We start from the raw sequence: 25,437 nt of genomic DNA on the forward strand, positions 1-25,437 counted from the left end.
CAACTTTATTGAACTTCAACAGAGTATAATAATTTTCTACAAATTTTTGCATGCATTTTTAAGCATGCAATTTTAAGTAAAGGATTTTACAATTAAATATTTTTTAAATATGTCATATTTGAAATATCATATTTAACTCTCACAGTACTAAAACTGTCTTATGAAATAAATATGAAGTAACTTGTATATTTCATTTGTTATTTTAGTATGGTTCTTCTAGGATTTGTAGGAAGTTAGAGAAACAGTGGAAAGGGGAAGTGTTATTAAATGATTATTCAAGTAGTCACCTTCTTTGTAGTGTTTGACCACGGGCACAAAGCCAGGATCAAAAACCTGGCAGCATCTTTTGAACTGCAGTACTGTACCAACTCTTGTGGGAAACTGAGGAAGGGGGAAAGAAGTTCTGCTGGCCTATCATGGGACAGACCAGATCACATAATTTATGATCACAGGTGTAAGTCTAAGTAAGACCCTAGTTATCTGTGTAATTTTTCCAGCAATTTTAATAATAATACTACGTAATTTTCCTTTTTATGACTAGAAGCATTTTTAAAATTCACTAGATAATCGTGTTTTGCAAATTTGCCCTTTTGTTTTGAGATTAAAAAACAGGTAAATCCAACAGAAAAAGCATAAAAATATGTGAGTATTTCTTTTCATATGCTCCTGTAGAAATGTGGCAATGCGATTTCTGGATATAGTAGCATTAATCTTTTTCAACTCAAAAATCTTCTTTTTATAAACATACTCTTTATCCTAACTTAAAAAAAAAAGTGTTCTGTTTTCCTCTTTCAGTGTGCTACATTTTTTAGTGGTATTGTCACTGTCTTTTACATGATTTTCTTATTTTGTGTATACAACAGCCTGGGGTTGTTGAAATAAACCTAAAGCCTATCTGAAGATAAAGTTTTCTTGGAGTAAGTTATAGAAAAGTCATTCTTGTTTGTGTTGTTTTGAGCCTTTTTATGAACTTCTTTTGCTATTTCACTCTGGTGTAAAAGAATTTCCCATGTAATGATTCAATCATGCCACGTTTAGAATTTCCCACTGAGGCCAATGGTGAACATTGGAAAATTTCACACTAGCGTCTGTGAAGCTCATAAAAAATCTAATTGTTCAACAATTATTTATTTTTATTTAATTTATAGCCTAGTTATGGCATACAGACATTTTTCTCGGTTGAAGCTGGTAGCACTCAAAAATATTTGGGTACTACATTGGATAGTTTCATCTAATTTATATCCAGTTCACACAGCCACGTATTAGGACAATGTGAGTTATGCCAAATATGCATCCCTAAATTATTTTGACCTCTCATTTAAAATGGACCTAAGGAACTAGAAGTAAACTGTTGAGATATTAATTATGTTACTACTATTCTTTTTTGTTTGAAATTATCTTTCTAGATAGGCAGGAAAAATGAAATGCCCTGTAACCAGACCAAACCAGCTGCATAGTTTGCAGGACCCTGTGCAAAATGAAAATGTGGGCTCTTTGTTTAAACATTATTAAGAATTTCAAGATAGTAACAGCAGAGCATTGAACCAAGCATGGAGCCTTTCTGAGCACAGGGACTTAGGACTGCACAAGTCACAGACCCAAGCAGGTGTTCCTCCTGTAACGTTCCTGCTATTCTGTTCAGGAATATTTGGCATGCAGTGAAGAAAAAGACACAACGTGCCAATCTGTTTTATCTGGGCAAAGTCAAAGCTACAACAGTTTCTGGAGGGGAGCTTCACAAGGAAATCCTAATGACTTTTTCTACCACTCCCATTCCATGGTAGGAAACGAACCTTTAAACTCTTCTAGTAGCTTGCTCCCCACAGGAAAATTATACTGGTGGTTGTAATTGTTTGGGTATTTTTCTTTATGAAATTGGTCTAAGCCATACATATTCAGTAATGTTTTCCTCATAGCAGTGTGAACAGAATGCATGCGTTTGATAATACTTAAAATATTTTCAAAAGCAAAATTTTGCATGTTGTTTTAAACATATTTTGTGTGTTCAGGTAAGTTGATGAGTCCAAACTACATAATGGTTTTGGAATTAATGTTCCAGAGAACTTTGAACTGATTTTCTCTGCAATGGTGTGCTGAGTTGATTTTTCTATGCAATGAATTATCATCTTCTATGCCGTATGGACTCAGAATATAGACAGCACACATGTTTGATTTTATACTCAAATTTGTCTTTTTAGGGATGCAAGTATTGGAATGGAATGGAATTCCCTTAACTTCTAAAACATATGAAGAAGTACAGAGTGTCATCAATCAGCAAAGTGGGGAAGCAGAAATATGTGTAAGACTGTGAGTTTTTCCCCATCTTTCTGTTTCCATTTTTTGGCTATTCATGGCTCTTTTAATTTAAAATTGTTAAGGTGGAACCTTTGACAGTCAGCAAGATTTTCTGTAATTAGAAAATAAAATGAATACAAGTTTTATAGATTTCTTGTGTTCAGAATCAAAGTATAAAGCATAGAAAGAATTCAGCTAATTTAGTTTCTGATTATGTCAATAGCTCTCCCCTTTCATGCTTTTATTGAAACATACTTTATTTTAATGAAAGCCTGAACCCATTTAGATTTCATGGATGTGTATAATATTTCAAGATGAACTTACATTTAATCCATAAAGATTTCACCTTAAATAATCATTTTTATCAGCTCTGACTTTTAACAGCATTGCAAATATATATTGGGTTAGAAGGGTGAGCATGCTTTGGAGTTGCTTTATATCATTAACCACTTCTCATTAACTTACTGAAAAAAAAATTCAGGGTAGTTGGAAAAAAGTGTCTTTTCTGTCAGGCTTCCTCAATTTCTTTCTTAATATTATGTTTTAATTTTTAGGGACCTCAATATGCTATCAGATTCTGAAAACCCACAGCATCTGGAACTTCATGAACCACCAAAAGCTGGTAGGTGAAAGCAATTTGCTTTCAACTCTGTGTAAAAATGTAGAAGTAGTTGTAGGGGCAGATGTAGTTACAGAAGAAGATATAGACATAAACATAGATATAGACAGAGATAAACTGATATATTTATTTATATAATTGTAAGCACAATCAGAAGCATTGTAGCTACATTTTTTGCATCCTGGGAAAACACATTTGCATGTTAGACCCATTAAAGAAGTTCCTATGAAATTCTTGCTGGGTAAGTTCACATTTTCAATTCTTTAAATATAAATTTATCCTGTGAAACTAATCCATGGAGCCATTTATTTTTAGTCCTATATAATTTTTAGCTAATACTTGATTCTTATTATCATAACAGGGTCTTAGAACATTTTTTCCTGAACCTTTTGACTGCCTTTTATAATAAAGATCAACATGTAATTTCATTAAGTATGTGATAAAATAGATCTAACTCCTTCTTAGATGACAAATATAACCTACAAAGTTAATAGATTAATTGTAAGATTTTAAATATCACTTTTTCTTTTGTTTAATAAAATTTTATTGAGCACGTCCTATGCTATAGTCACAATTCAAAGAGCCTGGATTACTGCACTAAACAGGACAGACCAAGTCCTAGAGGAATTTTAAAACATCAATACATGTAAATACACTCTTTGAAATAGTCCTCTTAGAGAAAGAGATATGTAAGATATAAAGAAAAAATAGCCAGTCATATAGATTAAGTTCCGATTGATTAAATAAGATATTGTGTCATGTATGCAGTTTCCTGTATAAAACATTAAAAACATTTTTCTGAAAATGTAATAGGAACTTCAATAGGAAGTTTCCCTCTGTAATTCAGCATTACGTTACTCATCTCTGAGCCTTCTAGACTTCCTTAGAAATTAATACATAAAGGTGCAATTAATTAATTTAATTTTTTAGCTTATTTTATAAGTAATAGTATGACTTTGTTACCTAGAACTCAAATAAGTTATATGGTTTTAAGTACCTATGGAATGGAGACATATGTAAACCATTTCATTTTGTTGTAGTGGATAAAGCAAAATCGCCAGGGGTTGATCCTAAGCAGCTGGCAGCAGAGCTCCAGAAGGTTTCGCTGCAGCAGTCACCACTGGTTCTGTCATCAGTCGTTGAGAAAGGGTCTCATGTTCATTCAGGTCCTACATCAGCAGGATCCAGTTCTGTTCCCAGCCCTGGGCAACCAGGGTCACCCTCGGTGAGCAAAAAGAAACACAGCAGCAGCAAGGTGAGAAGTGTTTAGGGCAACCTCACAGTCACTTGTCTTCTAGCTCTTTATTCAGACCAGGATAGAGGAAATAAAATACCATTTTCTAATGTGTTTTCCTTGTGATTTCTCTTTTCCTAATAATCTATCAAAACAAATAACATTTTTCCTCTTCTGAGTATATAACTGATCCAGATGTATCAAGATGACATATTTCTATATCGCCTAAAGTATTTCAGTGGTTATTATTATGAGGAACTTGACAAATCAATCTGATGCCTCATATTTCCTGGTTAGTTTTCTTTTTTTGTTGCCTGTTCTCAGATTCTTTGTGTGTAGAACATTAGCTTTGCATCTTTTGGGAAGCAAAAGATATATATTATATTAGATTTTATAACTGAAGTAAAAAGTAAAAAGGGCACAGAGATGAAGAGAACTTAGGACAATAAGAAACAAGGAAAACCAATAACATATTATCACCCTTTTGAATTTTATCCCCAATTCCACACTAATAAATTTTTTCTTGATACAAATCTTCATTTGAAATAAATGCTTCCAATACTATTATTTAAAAGTTGCTGGGGCATTAAAAGGAAACATAGAATTAAATTTTTAACCTCGTAAAAGCAGGTGAAAATGTACACAATTAGTCATTTTTAAAACTTTATAGATTTGATTTTTAAAAGAGAAACTATCCTTGTGGTCAATAAATATGTGGCAAAAAGTATTGTTTTGTTTAAACATGAATATAAGTTTGTCTTTATGTGGTAGGGTATATGGAGGAATGGGCTATGCTTAGATAAAGTGACATCAGAAAATTGTTTTATGGGCTGACCCGGTGACTCACTCGGGAGAGTGCAGCGCTGGGAGTGCAGTAGCGTTCCCGCCGCGGGTTCAGATCCTATATAGGGATGGCCGGTGAGTCAAGGGTTGCGATCCCCTTACCGGTCACAAAAAAGACAAAAAAAAAAAAAGAAAAAAGAAAAAAAAGAAAATTGTTTTATTCAGTATTAAAAAAGAGCAGATGTCACAAAAAATCTCTTTTATTCAGAAGCAAACCAACAAAGGTAGGTTAAGCTTAATCATATCATAAAATGACTTGTTTCAAACTAAATATAGCAAAGCTTCACTAACAAAGTCATTTCAAAAACAGACTAAATTTCAAAATAAATTTTAATACAACTACGTTTTACCACATGAAGAATTATTTTATGGGGTCTCTTTTAATAATTGTTTCAAAATACTTTATAAATTAGCCAACTAAAATACCAACATAATTAATACTAGTTTGTGTTTTTTAGATGTTTTCATGTTATAAAAATATAATTTGAATGTATTTGAAGACAATTTCCTCTTAAATTTAGCAATTACTATCTCATGAAATGTTGCTTATATTTTGTAAATTTTTATTTATTTTTTAATTGGCCAATAATTATATATATTTATCATATCCAACATAATGCTTTGAAATGTGTATACACTGTGGAATGGATAAATTGAGCTAATTAACATGCACTGCCTCACATATTTATCATTTTTTGTGGTGAGAACAGTTAAAATCTATTCACATCAGTTTTCAAGAATACAGTACATTGTTGCTAACTACAGTCACCGTGTCGTACAGCGGACCTCTTAAACTCCGTCCTCATATCTAACAGAAACTTTGTACCTTTTGACTATCATATCCCAATCCTCCCTTTTCTACCCACCTCTCCCCAGCTCCTGGTGACCACCATTCTCCTCTCTACTTCCATGAGTTCAACTTTTTTAGATTCCACGTATGTGAGATCATGCAGTATTTGTCTTTTTGTGCCTGGCTTATTTCATTTAAAACAATATCCTTCAGGTTTATCCATGTTGCCACAAATGACAGGATTTACTTCTTTTTTAAGGCTGAATAGTATTCCATTTTGCATGTGTACCACATTACCACATTTTCTTTACCCATTCATTCATTCATGGACAATTAGGTTGATTACACATCTTGGCCATTGTGAATAAGGCTTCAATGAACATAGAAGTGCAGCTATCTCTTCAACATACAGATTTTTTTTTTTTTTTTTGTCTTTTTTCCGTGTCCAGCAACGGATCGCAACCCTCAGTGTTGCCCCCGTACCGGACCGGGGACCGGCAACGGGATCGCAACCCTCGGCGTTGCCCCCGCGCCTCGCTCAGCCAGTGAGCGGGAACCGGTCTGTATGTGGGATCCGAACCCTCGGGCGGGAGCGCCGCCGCGCTTCCCAAGCGGTGCACTATCCAGTGCGCCACCGGGCCGGCCCCAACATACAGATTTAATTTCCTTTTATAGGTACCCAGAAGTGGAATTGCTAGATCATCATATGATAGTTCTATTTTTAGTTTTTTTTGGTGAACCTCCATACTATTTTTCTACAATGGCTGTAACAATTTACATTCCCACCAATGCTGTGCAAGAATTCCCTTTTCTCCACATCCTTACCAGCACTTGTTATCTTTTGTCTTTTTGATAATAGCCATTCTAACAGGTGTGAGGTGATATCTCAATATGGTTTTAATTTACATTTCTCTGATGATTAGTGATGTTGAACATTTTTTATATACCTATTGTCCATTTGTACATCTTTTGAGAAATATCTATTCAGGTCCTTTGTCTGTTTTTTAATCAGGTAATTTGTTTTCTTGCTGCTGAGTTGAGTTCTTTAGATATTTTGCATTTTAATCCCTTATCAAATGTATGGTTTGCAAACATTTTACCCAGTTTTGGGGGTTGTCCCTTCACTCTGCTGATAGCTTCCTTGGCTGTACAAAAACTTTTTAGTTTCATGTAGTCCCATTTGTTTATACTTGCTTGTGTTGTCTGTGCTTTGGGGGTTATATGTAAAAAAATCTTTGCCCAGACCAGTGTTATAGAGCTCTTCCCATATGTTTTCTTATAGAAGTTTTAAGATTTAGGTCTTATGTTTAATTATTTAATCTACTTTGAGTTGATTTTTATATATGGTGTGAAATAAGGGTCTAATTTTATTCTTCTGTATGTAGATGTCTAGTTTTCTAGCACCATTTATTGAAGAGACTGCAGTTTTTCCATTTGTTTTCCTGGCACCTTTGTCAAGAATCAATTGACCATAAATGTGTGGATTTATTTCTGGGCTCACTATTCTGTTCCAGTAGTTTATGTAACTGCTTTTAAGCCAGTATCATGCTGTTTTGATTATTGTAGCTTTGTAATTTAAGATTTGATTTTGAAATCATGTAGTGTGATGCCTCTGGCTTTATTCTTTTTGTTCATGATTGCTTTGGCTATTAAGGGTTTTTGTGATTCCATATGAATTTAGGATTGTTTTTTCTGTTTCTATGAAAAATGTCATTGGAATTTAGGTAAGGATTGCATTGAATTTGTAGATTGCTTTGAGTATTATGGACATTTTAACAGTATTAATTCTTCCAATTCATAAACACATGATATCTTTACATTTTATTTCTGTCTTCTTCAGTTTCTTTCATCAATGTTTTATAGTTTGCAGCAGACAAGGCTTTCATCTTCTTGATTAAATTTGTTCCTGACTATTTTTTTGTAGCTGTTGTAAATGGTATTTTTTTTATATTTTCTTTTTCAGACAGTTTGTTGTTAGTGTATAGAAATGCTACTGTTTTTTTTTTCATGTTGATGTTGTATTGTGTAACTTTATGAAGCTATTTATTAGTTGTAACAGTTTTTTGGTAGAATCTTTGGAGTTTTCTACATATAAAATCATATCATTTGCAAACAGGGAAAATTTGACTTCCTTTTTTCTAATTCGAATGTCTTTTTTTTCTCTTTCCTAATTGCTCTGGCTAGGATTTCTAACACTGTGTTGAATAGATGCTTATATTTTTCATGTTCTTGGATTTTTCATATATTTAGTAGTTGTTTAATCACTACTTGTTAAGTACTATGATAAGGGGAGGGGCACAAAATAAAATCCAATAGAGAACTTAACCTCAAATGCAAAACTAAAAGATTTTGGATTTTAAAGGTTTTTTGGTTTTGTTTTGTTTTGTTTTCCATATTAGCTATACGACACAGGTCCTGTTTCTTTTTATTTCACTCTTAGGCTCTCCTTTTGGTCGATCTCAGCCACCGTGTGCCTTCAAATATCATTTTTATGCGTATTATTTCTAATTTTATTTTTAGCTCTTGAGTTATTGTAGACTGATATTTCTAATTTCTTTCTCAAGATCTTCACCTGGAAAACCTAGAGGCATGACAAACTCTGCACAGCAAAGTTTCCAAACCACGTGCATTATAATTACCCTACAAATCTGTCATCCTGATATTCTTGATTTCAGCAAGTGATGTCACTCACAATCCTCCCAGGGGATTAAGCATAAATTTCATAGCACTATTGCCTCTTTGTTTCTCTTTCTTCATACTATCTAATTAGTTGTTGAATCATAATCCTCTGAATTCAAATTTTCTAATAAGTCTCTAGTAATTTTCTGTCTTCTCTTAACTTGCCACTTTCCTTTAGCCAAGCATTATTTCTTGCAATGTTACCGCACTCACTACTGGGAACTCCACTCATATGTCTCTCTTCCTTTCTCTTAAACTGCCCTCCAACTATCAGTTATCTGACATATGATCTGGTTGTGTCACTCTCCTATTAAAGAGGGATTCCTACTGCCTGGAATGTCCTCTGCACCACCTCTGCTAGGGGCTCTATCTTACTCAATCTAAAAAGGCCTGGTAGAATGGTTTTCCTTGGGAGATTATTACAGGAAGAGTGATGTAGTCAGATCTTTACTAACAGTCTTGCAATGAATACTCTATTTCATAGGGTTTCCAATTCATGCCTGCTTTCTACAGACATTTTTGGATGCCACCTCAATTTTAGAAGTCATGCTTTTTACCCAAGATATAAAGATTGAAAAATCCCATTCCAGCATATCATGTAGACTAGTGGTTTTTAAAGTATGCTCCCAGTCCAACAGCATCAGTATCAACCAGCAACTTGTTAGAAATCCAAATTCCTAACCCACCCTTGGTCTACTAAATTGGAAATTGTGGGGATGGAGCCCAGCAACCTGGGTTTTAATAATTTCTCCAAGTGAGTACAATGCCCTTTAAAGTTTGAGAAGTGGGCTTCCAGTCAAGATATTGGAATAGACATTCTCCAGTGTCACTCTCTCCCACAAATCAGGCAATTACAACTATTAAAAAGCAACAATAACCAATCTGAGGCCACTAGCACTCAGGGGAAGAAGAGAAGAGAACTATAGAGTGCATGGAGGAGAAGCCATGATGAAAGAAAGAAAGGATCACTCCCACCATTTTGAGTCTCAGCTGCTTCCGAGCTGGAGCTGGTGAGCACATGGAGCAAGAGCTGGCAAAAGCCACAGCCGTGCCCTGTGGATGAAGTTGCTTAGATGCGGCAGTGGAGAAGATGGCCTGGGTGGCCCTCAGGCCAGCAACCACTTTACAGGGTTCCCATGAACCCACATAGCAGTGAGGAGCCACAACAAAAGGAGCCACTCAGAGGCTGGTGAGTCATCACAAGAAACACGTCCCATGGGAAGTGTTTGGAGTATGGGTGGTGGGAGTGACAGGCCACCAGGGGAACACTGGGGCACAGAATGGACAGCTTATCTGGCCCCCCATCAGTGCAGGACCACTCAGTGGAGACCCGTCAGGAATAGAGATCTGCAGGGGGTGCAGTTTGCTGAAAAGTCTCAGGCCCAGACCAGAGTTTTCACACAATCCAGGTATATCAAACTTCACAAGACCTGGAAGTCAATCATTAAAACCTGAGCTGTACAAAAAGCCTTCCCCAGGGAATCAGCAGCAAAGCAACAATTTAGCTCAACTACAGGGCTCAAGTGCCAGTCCTCACAGAAAGTTCCCCCATTTTGGAAGTAAGCAGTGGACAACAGATTAGTTCCAGTGCAGAGTTTAAATGGTGAGAACAGCAAATAATCCAACACAAAACTGAAAGAAAAAAACAAAATAACCACTTATCAGAGACAAAGTTTGATATTAACTAATAAAGATCCAACACCACCAAAGAACACCTATAAAACCTAGAAGGATCAGAAGTCCCTTGGGCTCCCAAGCCTGGGAGCAGGGAGGGCTGGGGGCCTCAGCCTTTCCCCCCAGTACCTGCAACCAGCCCAGTGACAACCACCAGGCCACTGCAGAAACTGCCCCAGGCTCCTGAGCCAGGGTGGTGGGGGGCCGAGAGCTTCAGCCACACCTCCCTGACAAATGCATCTAGCCCTGCAAAGACCAAGCCACCACTGTAAGCCCCCTGGTCTCCCCTGCAAGAATGAGGGGGGGTGCCACGGGCTTCAACCATGCCTCCCCTCCTTCCTCCTTCTCCCACCCTACTCCTTTCTCCTTCCCCTGTCCCCCTCCCCCCAACTGCTCCACAACAACAGCTTAGAATGTAAAATAATAATAATAATAAATAAATAAAAAACTAAAGTTTGAGAAGTGCTGATTTAATTACAGATAATGAATGATATGTAAACAAATTCAATGAAGGCGTGATATTGGAAATCATTAAGAAGTAGAGCAAGGGCACCTGAGAAAGTGGGGCTAGGAAAGCTGATTTTTTTTTCTAACTATATTTATTTACTTATTAATTTATTATTAGCATATTAATTCTTACAAATCATGATATTTCTTTATACCCCTTACCCAACCTATCACTTCCCAAACCCCTTCGCTCCATCCTCCACCATCTCTAGTATCCTTAGGTTTGTTCTCTACTTCTCAAAGTTCAACATATTGTTTTGGCCTTTTCTTTCTTTCTTTCCTTCATTCCTTTCTTCTTCCCTTCTTCCTTCCCCACCTCCCTCACTCGCTCCTTTCCTTCCTTCCTAGCAACCAGTTATGACTGAGAATATGTGGTATTTCTGTTTCTATGTCTGGCTTATTTCACTTAACATAATTTTCTCCAGACTCATCCATGTTGTTGCAAATGGCAGAATTTCATTCTTTTTCATGGCTGAATAGTATTTCATTGGTATATATACCACATTTTCTTTATCCAGTGATCTGTCAATGGACACTTAGCTTGGTTCCATAGTTTGGCTATTGTAAATAGAGCTGCAATGAACATGGGAGTGCAGGAATACCTTCAATGTGATGATTTCCACTGCTTTAGATATATACCCAGTAACAGGATTGCTGGATCATATGGTAGGTGTATCTGTAGTTGTCTGACTTGCATTTCTCTGAAGACTAGTGATGCTGAGCATTTTTTCATATACCTGGTTGGCCACTTGTATGTCTTCCTTTGAAAAATGTTGATTCATCTCCTTTGCCCATTTTTTAATTGGATTATTTGTTTTTCTGTATAGTTGTTTGAGTTCTTTGTATATTCTGGATATTAATCCCTTGTTGGATGTATAGTTTGCAAATATTTTCTCCCATTCCATAGGTCATCTTTCTGCTCTGTTGATTGTTTTTCTTTGCTGTGAAGAAACTTCTTAAGTTTGATATAATCCCATTTATTTATTTTTTATTTTATTGCTTGTGCTTCTGAGTCTTATTCATAAAGCCTTTGCCCAGTCCTATTACCTGGAGTGTTTCCCCTATATTTTCCTTATGTTTTAGTCTTTAGTCTATTTTGAGTTGATTTTGGTATATGGTGAGAGGCACAGGTTCAGTTTCATTTTTCTGCATATGGATGTCCAATTTTCCCAGCACCATTTATTGAAGAGGCTGTCTTTTCCCCAATGTATGTTCTTGCTGCCCTTGTCAAAGATCAGTTGGCTGTAAGTATATGGGTTGATTTCCAGGTTTTCTATTCTGTTCCATTGATCTGAGTGTCTGTTTTCATTTATGCTGTTTTGGTTGCAACAGCTTTGCAATATAACTTGAAGTTGGGTAGTGCTATGCCTCCAGCTTTATTTTATTTATTTATTTTTTTGCTTAGGATTGCTTTGGCTATTCGGGATCTTTTGTTATTCCATATGAATGTTTGGATTGCTTTTTCTATTTCTGTGAAAAATATCATTGGTATTTTGGTGGGGATTGCATTGAATCTGTAGATTGCTTTGGGTAGAATGGACATTTTCATGATGTTAATTCTTCCCATTTAAGAGCGTGGTAGGTCTTTCCACTTTTTGTGTGCTCTTTAATTTCTTTCAGTAGTGTTTTGTAGTTCTCATTGTAGAGATCCTTTACCTCCTTGGCTAAATTGATGCCTAAGTATTGTTTTTTTTTTTTTTTGGTGACTATTGTAAATGGGCTTGCTTTCTTGATTTCATTTTCTGCTAGTTTGTTATTGGCATATAAAAATGCTATTGATTTTGGTGTGTTGTTTTTGTATACCACAACATTACTGAAATTGTTAATCAGCTTTAAGAGTTTTTTGGTAGAGTCTATAGGTTTTACTATATATAAGATCATGTCATCAGCAAAAAAGGACAGTTTGACCTCGTCCTTTCCATTCTTGATGCCCTTTATTTGTTTATCTTGCCTGACTGCTCTAACTAGTACTTCCAATATTGTGTTAAATAGGAATGATAAGAGTGGGCATCCTTGTCTTGTTCCTGTTCAGGATGATATTGGCAATGGTTTGTCATAAATAGCTTTAATTAAAGAACCAATTTTGGTAAAGGGGAAAAAGAGGAAAATATTCTAGGCAGAGAGTACAGCAGGAAAAAAATCTTAGAAACAGAAAATTGCATGCCTAGGACACAGGTGTACAAAAGATAAGAGGAATAAGAAATTAAGGAGAAGCCTAGAAGGTTGGAAATTGGAGAACATTTTATGCTGTGTTTGCCTTTTACACTATAATCAGCAGGTAAGGAAGAGCCAGTGATGGACTTTAAGCAAAAGTAAAATAAGAACGGGAAGCCTTCTTTTATGAAGTCTTTGCACATTCTAGTCCTTCCTTGAAGTCCGAACTTATCCCTCTCTCCTTCCTCCTCCCTCCTTTTTCCTCCCTCCTTCTAAGTGCCTGATGCTTTATACATCTCTTAAGACAATTTATATATTGATTGTAGTTACTTGTTGTTTGTTTTACCCTCCCAATTGGGTGCAAGCTCCTTAAGAGCCAAGAACCATTTCTTATTTTCTCTATAGTCCCTAAATTCCTAGTAGATTGGCCTGCACAGAACAGGAACAAAATAAGTATTTATGGAATAAAAACAACAGTGGTCACTTGTGAGTCTCCATAATATTACAGGAGTACAAAATTTGATTTATTGTGATGTGTTAACTTTTAGGGCAACAGTTAGAAGATGAAAACAGGTATAGTGGCACAAACATTAAGAAAATGATATTGACAAGTTTTATGATATGCAGTAATTCTTTTCTATGCCAAGGATGTGGCCCTAGGTAGTTTTACAGTATTTTTGCTAAAATATAAAGTTACAGACTGCACTGTTCATTACAGTAGCTGCTAGCAACATGTGGCAGTTGATCACTTGAAATGTGAGATCTGCTATATATGTGAACTACATGTTAAATTTCAAGGAACTGGTATAAATAAAAGAATGGAAAATATCTCATTACAATTTTTGTATTGATTTCATGGTGAAATGATAATACCTTGGATGAACTGTGTTAAATAAGTTATTGAAATTAATTTCACTGGCCTAATTTCACATTTTCAATGTCACTGCTAGAATATTTAAAATTATCTGTGTGGCTCACAATACATTTATTCTATTTGGCATTAATTGTATAGAGATTACTTAAGTCTATTGGTAGTAACACTAATAAAATCTGATTTTTTTGAGATGTATATATGTAATATATGTTCATTCTTAATTGAAAAATTAGAGTCAGTAGATGCTAACACTCTTGAAGAGAGGAACTATTACCTGTTCTCTATTTATCTTTTTTTTTTAATTTATTTATCTTTAACATTTACCAGATACAGAGTTTCTTGAAACATTTTTGCTGAGTGCATAAATAAATAAATAAATAAATAAATTTAGTGAGATGTTTTGGCCCATCAACATGTAGTGTGCATAAAAGGCAATATTTTCTTTTATTTGTTTTCCAAACCTGCAATGTTAAAAACATTTATATTGAGATAGTATAAAAACATTGAGTGATGGACTGAAGCTTGCATATCCCTGACTCAAGTAACATGTGTTCAAATATATCATAAATCCCTCACATAAGTTAGAGAATTATAGTTTTAACTTCTTTCATTTCACTCATTAGGTATGAGATTAACTAAATATTAAATTTTAAAACTTATTAATGTAATAGAATATACTAAAACTAAAAATAATTAATTAAAATTAGCATAATTATATATTTAGATGTTTAGAACACATCTGTTAGACATTTTGAATGATGATTCATAAGAAATTATTAATTCATTAATAATACTCTCAGTGATTGCTTCTCAGTAAATTTAGGTAAAATATGAATCTAAATTATTTAAATAAATGTTTAAATGACAGATTATGCAAAGTTATATTTATACATATTTTAAATTATTTTAATTGATGATCTGGAAATCTCAAAATATTTTTATTTTAGGTTTCTTTTTTCTTCTTTTTTTTTATTCAGTATATTTTCAAGAACTAAGCACAGCATAATGAAGGACAGAAATTGCTTTATAATACATACCACCACACAAATATTATTGATAAGACTATAAATTGCCTATGATATTTAAGGTAAAGTTGAGACCAAAATATTTTAAGTTTGCACTGAGCCACTTTGGGACATGACCTTAAACCAGTCATCTACCAGCTTAGTCTCCTAGACCATTTGAAGTATCTAGTGAAAAAGTCTGAAAATTGCTGTCCTAGATGATCTTCAAGGTTCCTCTTAAATCCCCAGAATTTTCCCAGCACAGCTTCCAACCCAATAAAAACTCAAAACCAATGGCAATTGAATAAAAAGAGCTGGATATGCTGAATCAATCCGTATAAGGAAAACATGAGACCAAGTGTCAAATTCCTTCTCTTGCACTCCCAACGGTTATCCTGCACACTTTACATTGCCCTTTCATTTCTTCTTAGAATACTATTCTTTTATCTTTTCAAGGACAGTCATGGGAATAGCAATGATTTCTTCAGGGAACTCTCACCACAACTATTTTATATCATTTAAATACTTACAGGGTGGGAGGGTCCTGAATTAGAATCCTTCCTATCAGTATTCAAAATTAACCTCTTTTGTACATTTTGTACATTTTCTGAGCTGTTTTAGGAAAGTGGATGAGTAAAATAAAGGCAAACATAATCCACAAATAAATTTAATTGAATGAATGAAGCTAGATATAGGTATAGGAGTGCCAAATAAAAAGAGAAGGCCAGATGAGTCTCACTCTGGTCTTTTGATCTGAAGGGCCTGTGACCAAGAATTTATTCAAACTGGGAGACAAGTTTTCTTAACTTTATGCCATTAAACATTTGAGTCACCAGACTTCCCATGTTCTATTTCTATACCAGTCCTGAGAAATATCTCAAGATCACTAAAATGCCATTTATTGTTTTACTCTGAGAAATTACCATCACAGAGGCCAACTGACTGCCAACTTTTGCTCAATGACTTAGCATCTCCTATGCTTTCTCAGAGCTAACTAACCTCTGGTCTGTTCTGACTAACACAGTTTTCACATTCCAACACATTACAATCAAGTCTTACAGGCTTGAGAGCCAGTCTGGCTCATAAGGTAACTCTGCATATCTGTGTTCTGATTCATTCTATATTCATACATTCTGTATTGATCTTATAATGTTAACTGTCAAAGAACATCATGATGAATCCCAAAAGCAGACATGAAGTTCCCTATCATCTTAGACCTTTGATTCCAAAATTGTACAAAGAATACTGAAACCCTAGAAACTCTGAGCATTCAGATCTACTAATAATTTTCTCTGGACAAAGCTAAAGAACTTCTCTTCCCCAAGATAAAGTGTCTCTGAAATGCCAAAACTACAAAAGAATGTGGCTCTTATTCTAAGATACACCAATCTGTATTAGGTATATGTTCATGTAGAAGAAAAGCAAACTCTTTTAAAATTTTGATTTACGCAGATAGAGTATTTAGTGTCTTCACCTTTTTAGGATCCTTCACCCTGATGATATAATTATCACTTTCATAGACCTGAAATACTAAATTCAACTGAAGCCCATACACAGTGGTTGGATTAATTGAGTCATGCCTGATTCTTAGATGCAAGTAAACAGATCACTATGGAGTAATCAAATATCCTTTCCCTATTATTTAACCCATTTTCAGCAGGCAAGGTCAGTTTTTCCTAGGTTAAATCTGTTTGGTAGTAATTATTTGGATGGTATCACTCTTTCACGTGTAACCTTTACCTGGGAACCATCAAGGCCTTTGAACTACATTAGGTTCAAAGCAATTCTTCGTGGAGCCACTTCTGCAGGTACACAGAATGCTCTCCTTTATTCACCATATATTATTTTTTATTTATTTATTTTTATTTTAATTTATCAATATATAATATAGTTGATTTTGTGTCCCTTTACCAGTTCCTTCTTTTTCTCCCTCCCTCTCTCCCTCCCTCCCCCATTAATATCATATCTGTTCACTTGTCTTAGCAAGTTCAAGGAATTGTTGTGATTGTTGTGTCTTCTTCCCCCCCACCCCCATTTGTTTGTATATTTACTTATTTACTTTTAGCTCCCACAAATAAGTGAGAACATGCAGTATTTCTCTTTCTGTACCTGGCTTATTTCACTTGATATAATTTTCTCCAAGTCCATCCATGTTGCTGTGAATGGTGGTATTTCTTTTTTTTTTTTATAGCAGAGTAGTATTCCATTGTGTAGATATACCACATTTTCCTTATCCACTCATCCAGTGATGGGCATTTGGGCTGGTTCCAACTCTTGGCTATTGTAAATAGTGCTGCAATAAACATGAGAGTACAGGTATCCCTTCAACATGATGATTTCCATTCCTCTGGGTATATTTACCAGCATGGAATAGCTGGGTCATATGGTAGATCTATCTGTAATTGTTTGAGGAACCTCCATACCATTTTCCATTTTTATTTTAGGTTTCAAATTATAACATTTTTCTGAATACAAGTGTACGATATTGAATTAACAGAAGTCTAATCACCTTGACTTGATAATAAAATGCATGTGTAAAAATATAAGACTATTTTAAATTATTAATTTGTTTAACAGAATTCAACAAATTTTTGTCCTCAAAATTTTTATTTTTCTTCCTGAAGCAGTTTGTCTCACAATTTTGATCTATCTTTCTTCACTTTATCTTTAAATGTTGAATAATTTCTTCCAAGTCATGGTATAAATAAATAATTTAACTAAAGCACTTATTAGTTTTACATGTTCTTATGAAATAGGCTCTTGGTTTCCCAAACTTTGCTGGACATAGCACCCTTGTCTCAGTAATTTTTTTATGGCATCCTTAGGCTCAAAGAAATACTTAAGACAGTTCCATTGATTAAGTAGTTAGATCCAAACAATTTAAAAAATATTTATATCCTAAAATCTTAGTACCCACTGGAAAAATTAATACACATAAAAAGAAATAAAAATACATTCTTTTTATCTTATTATTAATAACTGTAATTACAGGAGTCTCCCATTATCCCCAGGGGGATATGTTCCAAGACCCCCAGAGGATACCTGAAATAGCATGTAGTACCAAACCCTATATATACTGCATTTTTACTGTACATACACACTTATGATAGGCACAGTAAGAGATTAACAGTAACTAATAATAAAATGCAACAATTACAACAATAGGCCAGCATCACTACTCTTGAACTTTGAGTTCTCTTTTTAAAAAAAATAAGGGTAACTTGAACACAAGCGCTGCAATACTGCGACAGTCAAGCTGATAACCCAGAGGACCACGAAGTGACTAACAGGAAGATATTGCTGCCAGCCTGGATGTACTGGAAAAAGGGAGGATTCCCATCGATGGCACGACAGAGTGGGATGGCTAGAAAGTTAATCACGTTACTCACAATAGTGCACAATTTAAAAATTAGGAATTATTTACAGAATTTTTCACTTAATATTTTCAGACCGTGGTTGACTGCAGGTAAGTGAAACCATGGACAGCAAAACCATGTACATAGCAGTGGGATATGCACCCCTGGTGGGTGCTGGCCCATCTTCTCAAATGATGGCATCAGATTGGGCACTGATACTCTCATTACCTGTTCAACACCACTAATCTCACTGGTTTTCTTGCAGTACATTTTTTATCACAGCGATCAACAGAAACCAGCCTTACAAAGATAAGACATGATTGAAAGGAAAGTAGGAGTAATTGGCTCTAATCTCTAAATGGAACTACTTCAAATTGGTAATGTGCACCGTGTCCAACAGATGTTGCTCTTTTACCCTCCATAATTTAAAATATCTCACTGTATTTCCAGCAGCACCCCAGAAAATAAGTTTATCTTCTGCATTAAATCTAGGTATGTTTGCATGATCATATGTCAAATGAGCGACAACTCTCAAAAAGAAATCAAAGCGAAGTAACTTACCGATAACCACTGCGCTTTTTTTCCTGGTCTTATTTTTTACTTCTTTCAGTTATTCCCCAACTTTCATGCATTAAAATGAAAGAATATCTGGTTTGAGGAAACTCCCAATCTTGAATCAAGATATAAATAGTAACCATTCCACAATGTATACATACTTCAAAACATATTGTACGGCATAAATACATGCAATTTTATCTGTCATTGAAAAAAACACACAGACAAAAAGACAGATACAGGGAACTGTGGGAGGTGATGGATATATTTATTACCTTGACTGTGTTGATGGTAACACAAATGCATGCATATGTCCAAACTCACGAGATTGTATCTATTGATTACATTCAGTTTTTAATATATGAATTACGCCTTAATAAAGCTGGGGGAGATATATATATATATAGTTCCAGGAACTTGTGTGATCCTTTTTTCTCTAAATTTAGGTTGCTTTACTTGAAATTTAAGCAGTAAGATTATTATTGAATAAATATAATTGTTCAGTTACTAGCAAACAGTTTATTTTTTGAAACCAGGGCACAGCTTCAGTATTAATAAGTGGCACTTTTTCTTTAAAAAAAAAATAGCTGAAGTAATAAGGGATATGTGGCTTGGAAAATTTAACCCTTACTCACATAACTTTACGAATGATTACATTAATTTTATTCTTTAGTTATTTCACAGACCAAGACTTGGAAGAAAACTATCTTCTTTTGACTGCTCTTATTTCTAGAATAAAAATATAAGGAAAAGAGTAGCAGAATAATTATAAAGATACTCCAAAACTTTTGTTGAAAAATAGAGTTGAAAGATAATACAAATCTTTCTATGAATTTTTTAAGTACCCTTGTATATCAAAATGAATATTATGGATCTTTCTTTTTTCATTTAATTATTAAAACCAGTCCAGTATTACAGGCATGTGAGGAGACAGGGCTTTATTTGTAGCAGGGCAAGGTAGCTGTCATTTTAGTGCTATCTCCTCTGCATTGATGCCACAGTGCCTGCAATTCTATTATAGGTTTAAGGCCAGGGACATCATATCTCTTTTAGTACAAATATTTCATAGAAATGTAATAAGGCAGCAAGCAGTTATTTATTAAGCAGTATGATTTAGTTTACTAAATCACTTTCATTATTTTTATGGCTTTACTGATATAAGGAATTTATTAAGGAAATTATAATTTATATGAGATAGGATAAAATTTTAATTAAGGAATGTGAACTTATAGGAAGTGATTGCTTGGTGCTTCACTCTGAAAGAGAGCAGGGAGGTACCGAGCAGCCACGAAGAAATACAGCAAATGGACTTTTATAACATCTGTGCTCCTAGGAAGTTTTCATATAAAAACAATGTCTTTTTCATTGTTGTATAGATCTTTAAACCTTTAAATATTTAAATTAAGAACTTCAAACCAAAAGTGTTAATTTATTATGTAGTTAAAAATACAGCTGGTATAAATTTACAGCTTCAAAACAGGCTTACCAAAGTAAAAAACAGACCTGTGTATCTATAAAATTAAACATGTATTGAGAACTATAATTAGATACCATTATTCTGAAGCAGCCAAATGAATGAAATATATTTTCTAGGCAGTGTGCTCTGACCAATGAGAAATTAATTTCAGAAAGAAGCGAAATGGTAAATTTTATGAAGAGTATATCTATTAATGTAATATATGTTCTTTAATATTGCAGCCTACTGATGCAACAAAAGTTGTCTCTCATCCAATTACGGGGGAAATACAGGTATGAAGCTTTAAAAAGTCATCACTATTTCATTTTTTCTTACTGTTTTTGCTACTCGTCTATTGAAATCGTGAACACTATTAGGATCTCATTCTATAACACATACATAACTGTAAAGGAAAAATAACAATTTTATAGAACAGTATGTTAATACAAATATATGTTTTATGAAACCTAATCATAGCTATGGAATTCTACAGTTTGAAATCTGACTTACACCTTAGCAGTGTCAATAACCATTATACCTTACTTTATACTTGTTGAATGTGTTTCAAACATGGCAGATTCTCCTTGAAATTTGAAGTTCCCTCTTTAAGAGTTTTATTAGTCTGGTGCTGTCCTTTTTTCTTCTTTTGATCAAGAATTGCTAAATAATTGCTGAACAACTCTTATAGAGAACTGTTTTTCATGCTGTGGATCATAACCACTTTATTATTTAAAAAATCAATTTAAGGAATTTTGGACAGGAAATTAGAATAAAAATAGTACGGATCAGTCTCTTTTTCGGTTCTCTGTGCATGTGTTTCTTTGTGTATTGTATTGTAACAAAATGTATTTCTTAATTTGGGTCATAGTAAAAAATATTAGAAAAACTGTGCTTTTGGTGATACCAAAAAAGTAATTTAGGACAGATAAGAAATGTCACATAAGAAGAATTAACACAATATAAAATAATAATTATTTGAAGACAGTAAGTTTCAGATAAGGGAAAGAGAGAGTCTTAGCTCCATTTCCAAGACATCCTAGAGGACATTTTCACAGAAGACTTCACAAAAGATACAGAGATTTGAACTAATTTGAGGATAAGCATAGAAAAAGGAATGTATTCCTGGAGGAAGAAATGGTGCAAGGAAAGGGATTGCTGTCAGGAGTAATGGAATGACAAGATCAGCTTTAAGAGGTAGGCTGAGACTAAATTAAGAACATTGAACACAAGCATAAGGATGTTAATCACTATGTAATATAGTGTGATTGCTAAATATTTTGGAGTAAAAAATGGCCTAATTGAAAAGAATATGTAGTAAAATATCATATTGCAGCAGCCTACAAGAAAAATAAGGAGGGGAAATGAAGAAAAAGAAATCAGTTGAGTGATTATCTAGGCACACACTAATGAAAGCAAAAGTGGTGTGTGAGTGTGGAAATGGAGAATAAGTGCAAAATGTGGGCACTTTACCACAAGGAAATGTGTAGGATTGAGCCTGATTACTTATGTACTCCAGATCTTGCTATCTCTCTGCTGTGTCCCACTTCTGGGAAGCCTGTTTTTCAACAGACCTTATCTTTCTTCATTTCACAAGCAGCAAAGGAAATGCTAGAATTTTTAATTCTTAATAGCTTTCTCCCCTCGCCCCCACTTTTTAAGTTCTTGTCCTTTGAGTAGCATTGCTATCTTTCTTTTTAGTTAGTCGTTGTTGTTTTTGTTTGTTCTTATTTTATTTTTGTTTCCCTTGAGCAGTAATATTGAATTCTGCAGTTGACATTTGCCCTAGCAATATTTCTTAAGTCTCAGGATATTTTCTTAAGGCAGTGATTTCAATTATTTATTAGTGTTTTGTTTTTGTTTTTGTTTTTTTTTTCTTTTAGCAAAACTTTTTCTAAATGAAACCTATGTAGACACCTAAACTATGAATCTGCCAACGCTGAAGCTGCTGTGGTTGAGGATTGCTGGGGGCACCCTATTCTTTCCAGGAATTGATCCCTGAGCAATTCTAGGTGTTCTCTAAGGCTTACAGAGCAAATTTTGAAAAGCACCTTCTTTCTTAGCCTGCAAGTTTTCATTTTGATAAAAAATAGTTTTGGTGCTTTGTCAAGTTAAAAGTGAACTCTAAGCTGGGCAGATAAAAAAGAGAATGGGGAAATATTTTTCCTTAACTAAAAATTTGGAAGCTGTTCTACATTTCCATGAGGTTAATTGCAGATTATTTCATATTCTATATTCAGTACCCCATTATAGCCCATAGTACTGCATTATTGCACATAATTCTAAACTACCCACTTCTCTTCTTCCTTTATGGTACTTTGTTTTATTTTTCACATGGCTTTTGTGATTGTCAGAGAGACTCTGGGCTTTTCTGGATTGACAGGCAATTGACAATTCACTTTTTTCCAGGAAGCAATATAACCAGATCAAAATTATGATAAAGTGAAGATTTATTTTAAACAGCATTTTAAATGAAAGTTTTACTCATCTAAGTTATCCTATTATCAATATAAAAACAGCATATCTGTTTTGTATGGATTACAAAAGAAAAGGGTTAGCATTTGAAATATAGATTCCTCCCTTTCTATTAGTTGATAAAAACAATATCAAACATAATGAGGGCTTATTCTAAATAATGCCAAAAGAATCTTTCAATTGTGAAAGAGAAAAATTATTCAACTCTATTATTTTGAATTATGAAAATTTTTGAAAAAAAATTTTCAAGTATTTGTTTAAATTGTAAATCTTTTACTATTCAGTGACAACTGGGTAACAGGCAATAAACATCTGTGAGGCAATGCCTGTTCTTACTTCTTCAGCTTCTAAAAATTAAACAACAAGATTTTATTATCATAATGTCTCACTTTATTAGAAAAGCAGGCATGGCATAGAAAGAAAAGCTACAGGTTTAACATCAGATACTCTAATATAGGAAGAGGTAAAATCAATGTATTCTCATATTCCTACATTTCAATATTGACAGCTTTATCTTTAAATAATGATTCCATCCACTGCTAATTATTTGGCAAAAGGCAAAATGACATTTTATAATAAATTTAACAATTAGTTAATTTATTTTAAAAATCCTGGTAATTGTGGTGATCAACATTAGCAATATTCAATATAGTCCTAATAGTAGCAATTTAGTTCAAAAATGTACCTCGCAATCACTGTATAATTTTCCTTCTGAATAAATTTTAGACAGGCCAGGACTTTTCACCATGGAAAGAAAGAACAGCATGTTTACTAGAAATGAAAATGTGCCTGGGAGCACCCAATTAAGTTACACATTATCTGGGTCTGTTCAGTTTCAAATAAAATGGAAATGAGGGTTGATGCTTCTTATAAGATTTAAAAAAGAAAAAAAAAAAACACTGGTAAAATATTGGATGATAATGTATTACATGTTCTAAAAAAAATTCACAGAATATTTTGCTGTCCCCTAAAGCTTCAAATCAACTATGATCTTGGAAATCTCATAATACATATTCTTCAAGCAAGAAACCTTGTCCCTCGAGATAACAACGGTTATTCTGACCCTTTTGTTAAAGTGTACCTCCTTCCAGGGCGAGGGTAAGTAAAGAAGCAATGTCTTCTAAGTATTTCATCCCGTGGTCTATAAGATAGTAATAGTATCTTCCACTCTCTAATTTCAAAGCCCCACCTTAACTGAGTTTATTATCTTTTCCTTAGTTTTCTCCACATGTCATATTCATTTATTTCCATTAGGTAGATAAGGTGGAATTTAAAAATTGTAATTAAGCCCTAAAGGTTTCTGGAAGAGCAGTGATCAGAATAAAACCAACCTTGGTGAGAGTGAAACAGCATTTTGATTCTGGAAACCACTCCTGTGATAACTAATCAGATTGACTATGAAATTATTCAAGGGATTATTTGTGGCAGATTTCAAGAATTAGCTTACACTCTCAAATTTATTTGAGAAACCAATATTCAAGGACATAAATTACTGTTTATTTTTATAGGATGTGTGTGTTATCCAATATGTTAGATGTTCATTAAATGGTATCTTGAAGTATCCTTATTTATACACATAGTTCCAAATCAATGCTTTAAAAATGAAATTTTTAAAAAAATAATATTTGAAGTGTTAACACTGGAAAATAAACGAAAAACATCTCTGAATCTTTTGTGTGATACATTGTTGATATAAAGAAAGTAAGTACTGTTAATATTTCACATAATATATGCAAATTGCTGTGTTCTGGTACATAAAGCAGTATTCAAGGATGGTTTCAAAACAGTGATTTTGACTCTACAAGTTATTATATTTTATCTGAACAATTTATATTAACCAAATTAGCATGATGGAACCATAGGGAATCAACAAATGGAGGTATACTTAAAAAAATTCTGGATTAGTATTTGAAGAATCTGATTTTATTTTTTGTTCCATTTTTTTTAATTTGGGGAGTGACATTTGAATCTTACTTTTTATTTGTAAATTTTCAATCGTGACATAGAATAAGAAGGACAGTACACTGACCCACCATGTACCCACCACTCACCTTCAACAGATATCACTGATCACATTTCATTTTTACCCTCATACACTCCCTCCATCCAGATTATTTTAAAGTAAATCTCAGCCATGGTGATTTTCTTCCTGCAAGTATTTAGTATATATTTCTGAAAGATAATACTGATTTTAAAATAATTATACTACCATATATGACCATAATTATTTTTAAAATTTTCAAGTAACACTTTAACTTCTCCAGTTGCTTCATCGTATTTTCCTAGGTGGTTTGATGCCCTAATTGAAATTTATAGAACATGCTACCCATCAATAGCAAATTACATTTTCTTTTCAAGTACACATGCAGGATTCACCAAAATTGACTATTTTATTTTCTGGGCCATAAAACAAACCTCGACAAATTTAAAAGCATTGAAATCATGCAAATATGTTCTCTGACTATAGTTGTTTTGTTTGAACAGGACTCAAATTAAAGTTATACTCTGCATTTGACTCTGCTGCTTACTAATTATATCACCATGGGCAGATCACGAGGTTTTTTTGAGATTCAGTTTCTTTGTCAATATTGAGAGAGCCACGGTAAACAGAACCATAATTTTTAGTTTGTCAGGAAAACCAAATTAGATAATACTCAGATAATAATTTGAAAATTCCCAGGTGCTGTACCAAATTCAGTATACGGCCTTTAATTTCATCCTTCTCAATAATTTTATTTATAAATTTAGAAATGTTTGGGCCGAGCCCATGGCACACTCGGGAGAGTGCAGCGCTGGGAGCGCAGCAGCACTCCTGCCGCGGGTTTGGATCCTATATAGGGATGGCCGGTGCACTCACAGCGCTTACTGGCTGAGCGCGGTGTGGCCAGTCTCAAAAAGGACAAAAAAAAAAAAAAAAAAAAAAAA

At 34.0% G+C, this 25,437-nt stretch overlaps 1 protein-coding gene across 3 annotated transcripts in view; it reads left to right on the forward strand.

The window, feature by feature from the left end:
- PCLO (piccolo presynaptic cytomatrix protein) overlaps positions 1–25,437 on the forward strand; it is a 421,017-nt gene that overhangs the window by 295,920 nt on the left and 99,660 nt on the right. Inside the window, exons 11-15 of one of the 3 annotated variants that reach the window (XM_008589167.1) lie at positions 2,199–2,307; positions 2,850–2,917; positions 3,955–4,169; positions 20,283–20,333; positions 23,486–23,610. In XM_008589167.1, coding sequence (XP_008587389.1) covers positions 2,199–2,307; positions 2,850–2,917; positions 3,955–4,169; positions 20,283–20,333; positions 23,486–23,610 — 568 coding nt within the window. Of the gene's footprint in view, positions 1–2,198; positions 2,308–2,849; positions 2,918–3,954; positions 4,170–20,282; positions 20,334–23,485; positions 23,611–25,437 lie in introns of those variants that run through there. The other 2 variants (XM_008563007.1, XM_008566033.1) reach the window with 2 other exon arrangements.

This window comes from Galeopterus variegatus, unplaced genomic scaffold, assembly GCF_000696425.1.
Source record: "Galeopterus variegatus unplaced genomic scaffold, G_variegatus-3.0.2 Scaffold0, whole genome shotgun sequence".
Taxonomy (NCBI): Eukaryota; Metazoa; Chordata; class Mammalia; order Dermoptera; family Cynocephalidae; genus Galeopterus; species Galeopterus variegatus.